We start from the raw sequence: 7,500 nt of genomic DNA on the forward strand, positions 1-7,500 counted from the left end.
CAAATTGCATTCTCTACTATGTTTTAACAGTTTGGCTCCATCATAAGGACCAGCAGGTGATAAAATGGTGTTTTTTGGTCAAGACCTGTCACACTGTAAGCACTACAGAAAGTAAAACATTGCAAAACATGACAAGGAATACACCCACCATTTAAGCTGGTGAAATCATGTCCAAGATAGGAATTAACTCTGTTTTTTATATAAAATCATCTCATCGGTTAATGTATTTAACTGTTAAGTGTTGTCTTTTGTTCTGTTTTTAGTCTTCCTCGACATTTGCTGCCATTTATTGTCCCCGTCCCAACTCTTTTGAGACGTGTTGGATTTATCAAATTAGAAATGAGTACATATGTCCCCCAAAACAATATTTTTTCTCAGTTTTAACACTTAATATGTTGTCTTTTCACTATTCTCCATCTAATGAATAGATTGAATGTTTTGAAAATGATAGCATTTTGATTTTATTCACTGTTTACCAAACGTCCCAACTTCATCGGAGTTGGGGTTTGTAATTTCCCCCTCTTCTCTTTCTGTTTTCTCTGTTTTTTTTCATTATCTTTCTCTTTTCTTTCAGCCTCTGCTCTGTCTTTTCCCAACTGACCGTATCTGTCTTGTAATCCCCTCACCTTAGGTGCTGTCTGAGCCTTGGCATCTATATTTCTGTCTCTCCTCTCTCTCTCTCTCTCTCTCTCTCTCTTTTCTCTCGGCCTTTGCTCTGTTTTTCTCTATCTGACCGTAACTGATCCCCTTGCTCTAGGTTTCTTTCTCTCCTGTCTTTCTCTAACTCATTTCCCCCTCTTCTCTTTGTTTTTTGCTGTTCATTCTCTACTTATATTTTCCTTCAGTCTTTCTCTAACTGATCCTATCTGCCTTTTAATCCCCCTGGCCAAAGCCAAGTCATTTCTCTTTCGCTCTCTCCCCTCTAACTCATTTGCCCCTCTCCTCTTTCTGCAGTCTTTCTCAGCTCTGTCTTTCTCTAACTAACCGTGGCAGGGGTGCATTTCTCAAAAGTGTAGTTGCAATCCAGTTAGCAACTTGGGTAGTTGCCAATGGGAAATTACATTGCAAACAACAAAGTAGCTAACGTAGATAGCAACTATGGTTTCCAGAAATGCTCCCGTGTTGTGTAACACCTCTTTCTGCAGTCTTTCTCCGCTCTGTCTCTCTCTCTAACTAAGCGTGTCTGTTGTGTAACCCCTCCCCCTCCCTCCCTCCCCAGGTGTTGTCTGAGCCCTGGCGTCTCTCCACCAGCCAAACCCCCCAGCAGCAGCTCAACATGGTGGACCTGCACAAGCACCCCAAATACGTGGGCCTGGGCGGGGGCTTCGGACCAGTGAGTCTGCCTCATCATCTCATAGCATTCTTTTGCACACACACACACATGCACACACACACACACACACACACACACACACACACACACACACACACACACACACACACACACATGCACACACGCACACACACACACACGCACACACACACATACACACACACATACACACACAAAATCATCATCATCATCGGCATCATCTCAGTGTTAAAATACCATAAAACATCATCTTAGCAAATCACTCTCTAAGTAGAACATACTGTATTGATGCAGATGACTATTTGGTATGTACGGTAATGCATGTACCTATATGTACAAACACCCTAGAGATAAAGAAAACGTGTGTGTGTGTGTGTGTGTGTGTGTGTGTGTGTGTGTGTGTGTGTGTGTGTGTGTGTGTGTGTGTGTGTGTGTGTGTGTGTGTGTGTGTGTGTGTGTGTGTGTGTGTGTGTGTGTGTGTGTGTGTGTGTGTGTGTGTGTGTTTCTGTATGTGTGTGCAGGTGGCGGATGATGGATATGGGGTGTCATACATCATCGTTGGGGAGGACCTCGTCACATTCCACATCTCCAGCAAGTTCTCCAGCTCTGAGACGGTGAGACGTCGCACACACACACATGCACACACACATGCACACACACACACACACACACACACACACACACACACACACACACACACACATGCACACACACACACACACACATAGCAATAGTGCCAATCTCAGGTTCAGGGGGTAAAAACCCTGCCACAATTTTGATGAAACCAGCATCAACTGACCCTAATGACTATTTACAGTGTAGACCAGTTAGTCAGTGAAGACATCTTTTTATTTCTGATTTCTGTGCATACATATCTGACATATTTGCACATACATACATATATATCATACATACACACACACAGACACACACACACACAGAAAGAGAGAGAGAGAGAGAGAGAGAGAGAGAGAGCGAGAGAGAGAGCGAGAGAGAGAGAGAGAGCGAGAGAGAGAGCGAGAGAGAGAGAGAGAGACTACCTACTGATACCTCTGGCGTCCTCTGCTCTTGTAGGACTCCTATCGCTTTGGCCAGAACATCCGGCAGGCCATGCTGGACATACGTGACCTCTTTGACCAGAAGGACGGCAAGAAGAAACCGAAGGAGGAGAAGAAAGAGCAGAGGGAGGAGGAGAAGAAGAGTGCGTGACACTGGACTGCAGCCTCTCTGTCATCACACAACACATCCTCAAGCTGCTGAATTGAAAAAGAACAAAACTCTTTTAACGCTGATATGTCAGAGGATAGCTCCTGCCTTTATTTCAGTTTATTTTGACACTTTCTTCAGAACCCTACACCTAGTAGACATGATGAAGATATGAGTCCCCCTCAAAAGTAAACCCAGTAGGTGTCATGAGGATAGATAGGCCTACAATCTCAGACAACTAAACCTAGTGCAAATACATGTGATATTGACAAAAAGTTTTTTGAAAGGCTACCTGATGCGGTTACTGTATATATTTACGTTGTGTTAGACCACATAGGCATACCTATCGGTAGAAAACACTGAGAAAAAAATGGCAATGCATTCTGTGCACAATCCCTTACAACAAAACATCCCTCAAAGTAGCTTGATCTCCACACACACACATGAAGACTAGGGATAGTTCTCAACTAGTTCAAGTTCAAGTTCGCTATGTAGCATTGTAGGCTGCCCACAGCTGACAAGTGGTGCACTACTGAAGTTTGAAAAAGGTATTGCACAATATGAAGATGTTCTATTTAAGATTTGGGGGAGTGGTGCAGTTTATTCTACGCAGGCCGCGGCATAGCTGCTGTTTTCTAACTCAGAGAGAAGGCTATGCCCAGATATTCTTTTAACTTGTAGGATATCCCGATGTTATGTTTCACTAATGTAAGGAGTAAAAATCAGAAACTTCCCGAGTGCTAGCTACATTTAGACTGGGTAAACTCTTCCGAAACGGGCTATTCCAGTGTCTGTGACGCCGTTATCTTTTGATGGATTCCCTTTGGGTGCCGGGTTGAGACAGTTTAATTTTCACACCCAAATCAATTCACCCGCGGCCTCCTAGTGACACTGCAGATTCTATGTGCTATGTTTGTGACCAGGGGCGGAGCTACAGGTGTTCCAGAGGGTGCCGGGAACACCTACTTTCATAGCTGAAACACCTAAAAAAATTTGGCGTCACCTGACAACCGATTGTAAACGCAAACTTCGGGAGTGCAACCATAGCCGGTTTTAGCCTCCCCACTCACCATTGGACCCATGCCTGCAGTTCACCTAGTGCCGCTGTCAGTGCAGTGCCATCCGGAAAGGTGGCGAGTGGAGTCTCTCATATTAGAACTACCTTTAGAACCTCACGGGGACAGCATATCATCGATATGCTACTGAATACATCAGTGCTGCAACATGATGGCTTCAAAACATATGCCGTGATGACACAAGAGTTCTCATCGAAATTATTTTAAAAAGCCACTGCTTTAGGCCTAACAGACTTCGGGTTGTAGAATCAAGGCTCTCCCCTCAAAAAGCAGGTCCACAACACCACCAAGTGAGCCCACAGTTAATAACCCACGCCATCCGAGAGGATGATGCAGCTGACGTTGTTAGATGAACCAAAATACAGTTAGCTTGGGGGTCCCAGATCTCTCTTCTGTAGACGTGCCTGCATGCCAGAGCAATATGCAAGCTTTCCCCATCACTGAAGCAGTCAGTGGATACAGGACTTTTTCTACTTAGTGTGTGCCAGATGGTGCTATAAATTTTTTAGTTTGTGCTATTAAAGCTTTTTAGTAATTTAAATACCAGTTCTCAAATACTCATGCTTTTAATACATTTTTCTGACCTGTGACGTCATGCAGTCCCCCCCTCCATGTCCAAATTTCTCCAAAGTAGTCTCAATCGAAGGCAGTTTGTTTGTGCTCATTTGTACTGTGAAAATTAATGCTTCAATCACTTGTTTTGTAAAGTTACAGACGTTTTATTTTGTTATTGTGCTATTATTATGCAATTATTTTATTAATAGCACAAACATTTTTACAGCACTGTCCGGTACATACATAGCACTTACAATCTGCAGTGTTATTTCAGCACTTTGGGTCTGAGGGGGGCCAGCTTCACGCAGGTGTGGATAAGACGTGCACTATTTGAGACTGGAGAAGTTATGCAGTTACAGTAGTTCAAGGTGCCCTTCAAGTCAATGCCCTTGCCTATGCCTTAGGCTGGAGACTGAACAACAAGCCTGTAAATGTGTGATAAGCCGTTATGTTATGAAACGTGGCCCCTGCCCTGTATGTGTGTGTGTGTGTGTGTGTATGTGTGCTAATGTACAGTTGTAAATACTTAAAGCACTTGGCTTTGTACAGCGGATATTACTGTTATGACTTCAAAGTGATCTGTTTGTGTATTTATTTCTTAGTTAAAGTTCGTGAGCTGTGTGAATCTAAGAATTTTTTTGTCGTCATCCTTTCAATGTTTTCTTGAGTTATACTAAATGAGTGATCCTGCTCAGCTCGGTGAGCTACTGGAATGTTTGTGGAGCAAGGTGGAACTCATTCACCTGACGACAGCCAGATTAACCCCTTAGACCAGAGCCTATGTTATAACCTTACTGTCACCAAAACCCTGTTTTCAATGTTGACGGTGTAAACGAACCCTTTATGTTTAGTTTCTTGCATCAAGGCTCAGCTACCTCTATTTTAATATGCGGTGGCTCTAAAGCAGGGGTGGGGAACCTATGTCTCGAGGGCCGTTTGCGACCCTTGAGGCTGCTTTATCCGACTCCCGACATAATTTTAATGTGAGGCAGCTTCACATGAAATATGACAAATTTTGTACAGGAATCTTTGAAATCTTTGAAAATCATTTGCAATACAATTAAGTTACAGCATATTCATGGGACCTAGAGAAGGTGGAGTCTGTTTTAAAGCTGGCTGCCTTCAATATAGGCCTATAGTGCAGGTGGAAATCCTGGTTTATGCTCATACAGTAGTACGGCCCTCTGAGGACTTGTACCGCCCATGGAGGAATTTGAAATGGCCCCTCAAATGAAAAAGGTTCCCCAACCCTGCTCTAAAGAAATTTTTTATTTTTTTTTACTGAGTCCATGTGGATCAGGTCTTGACAGCAACTTCAAAACATACACAAGGACTTTCTGCCATCTGGATACATACAGTGCCCTCCATAATTATTGGCACCCCTGGTTGAGATGTGTTAAAAGCCTTAAAATAAATTCAGTGTTTATTGCAGAAGAATACTGTCACACTGAAAATTGTAGGAAAATGTAGCCTTCAACTCAAATGAATTGTAAGAAAATAAAAAAATCCCTGACTAAAAAATAATTATTTTTCATTAAATCACCTGTTCCACAATTATTGGCACCCTTAACAATTCCCAGGAAATAAATATAATTGAAGCATTTCTGTCATTTCTACAGTAGTTTACAAAGTTTACCAGAGTATGTAGGAACATTTAATTAGTAATTCATCACTTCCTGTTTCCCTGAGGTATAAATATGACGTGACACCGAGGCCATTTCTCTTATCCACTCTTAAACATGGGAAAGACAAAGGAACACAGCATACAAGTGAGGCAGATGTGCGTCGACCTTCACAGGTCAGGCAGAGGCTACAAGAAGATTGCCACTCAACTGCAGCTGCCCATATCCACTGTGAGAGGAATAATTAAGAAGTTCAAAACAACTGGAACAGTGGTAAACAAGCCTGGACGAGGACCCAAGTTTATTTTGCCACCATGCACAGTGAGGAGGATGGTAAGAGAAATCAAAAGATCTCCAAAGCTCACTGTTACAGAATTACACCAAATGGTAGCATCCTGGGGTCACAAAGTCTCCAAATCAACCATCAGGCGCTGTCTACACGCCAACAAGCTGTTTGGGAGGCATGCACGGAGAAAACCTTTCCTCACTCACAATCATAAACGCAAGCATCTGGAGTTCGCCAAGCGGTATTGGGGCTTCAACTGGGACCGTGTGCTTTGGTCAGATGAGACCAAGATTGAGCTTTTTGGCAACAAACACTCTAAGTGGGTCTGGCGTACCACGAAAGATGCGCATGCTGAAAAAGCACCTCATACCCACTGTGAAGTATGGGGGTGGGTCAGTGATGCTGTGGGGCTGTTTCGCTTCCAAAGGCCCTGGGAACCTTGTTAGGGTGCATGGCATCATGAATGCTTTGAAATACCAGGACATTTTAAATCAAAATCTGTTGCCCTCTGCCCGAAAGCTGAAGCTGGGTCGTCACTGGGTCTTTCAGCAAGACAATGACCCTAAACATATGGCCAAATCTACACAGAAATGGTTCACCAGACACAAAATCAAGCTCCTCCCATGGCCATCTCAGTCCCCTGACCGCAACCCCATTGAGAACCTGTGGGGTGAGCTGAAGAGGAGAGTACAGAGGAGAGGACCCAGGTCTCTGGATGATTTAGAGAGATTCTGCAAAGAGGAATGGCTGAAGATCCCTCTTTCTGTCTTTTCCCATCTTGTGAAACATTATAGGAGAAGATTAGGTGCTGTTTTGTTGGCAAAAGGGGGTTGTACAAAATATTAACACCAGGGGTGCTAATAATTGTGACACACATTATTTGATGTCAAATAATTATTTCTTTATGTGGGATTTTTTCCCCACTGAATAAATGCACTTGTATTGAAGGTTGGATTTTTCTCTTTTTTTCAATTAAGGTCCCATATTATTTAGAAAAAAAATAAAATATTTGGAAGCTAAAAAACACATCTCAACCAGGGGTGCCAATAATTATGGAGGGCACTGTACATTACAAGGAGTGTAATGAATGACATCTCACACACACACACACACACACACACACACACACACACACACACACGCACGCACACACACACACACACACACACACACACACACACACACACACACACACACACACACACACACACACACACACAACCATCACACAGAGATCCGATTCCATGTATTTATTGCAGGGTGACCAGAGAGAGCACACCCAAAGAGACATGCTGACATGACACACTCACTGTACAAAAATATAACATGTCCAGTTGCTCTAATTGCGCTTAACAAAATATAGCCCATTCAGGTGTGTTTGCCATATTTAAAATTAGCAACAGACCTCCTGAATTCAATATGATTTTCCATATGGCAGAACAT

The 7,500-nt window shown here is 43.0% G+C and overlaps 2 protein-coding genes across 5 annotated transcripts in view; one reads left to right on the forward strand and one right to left on the reverse strand.

The window, feature by feature from the left end:
* The window catches only part of LOC134447659 (carnitine O-palmitoyltransferase 1, liver isoform-like), a 31,021-nt gene extending 28,417 nt beyond the window's left edge, over positions 1 to 2,604 (forward strand). For all 3 annotated transcript variants that reach the window (XM_063197235.1, XM_063197232.1, XM_063197233.1), the window contains 3 exons: positions 1,220 to 1,333; positions 1,834 to 1,926; positions 2,387 to 2,604. In XM_063197235.1, the coding sequence (XP_063053305.1) occupies positions 1,220 to 1,333; positions 1,834 to 1,926; positions 2,387 to 2,521 (342 nt within the window). In that variant the 3' untranslated portion in view covers positions 2,522 to 2,604. The remainder of the gene's footprint in view (positions 1 to 1,219; positions 1,334 to 1,833; positions 1,927 to 2,386) is intronic.
* Positions 2,605 to 7,298: 4,694 nt separating this feature from the next.
* Positions 7,299 to 7,500, reverse strand: part of pgghg (protein-glucosylgalactosylhydroxylysine glucosidase) — a 16,883-nt gene continuing 16,681 nt past the window's right edge. For both annotated transcript variants that reach the window (XM_063197237.1, XM_063197236.1), the window contains one exon: positions 7,299 to 7,500. This exon is cut by the window's right edge and continues 1,815 nt beyond it. The gene's annotated coding sequence lies outside the window, so the exon portion shown is untranslated.

The sequence above is a fragment of the Engraulis encrasicolus genome, chromosome 4 (assembly GCF_034702125.1).
Source record: "Engraulis encrasicolus isolate BLACKSEA-1 chromosome 4, IST_EnEncr_1.0, whole genome shotgun sequence".
NCBI classification, from domain to species: Eukaryota; Metazoa; Chordata; class Actinopteri; order Clupeiformes; family Engraulidae; genus Engraulis; species Engraulis encrasicolus.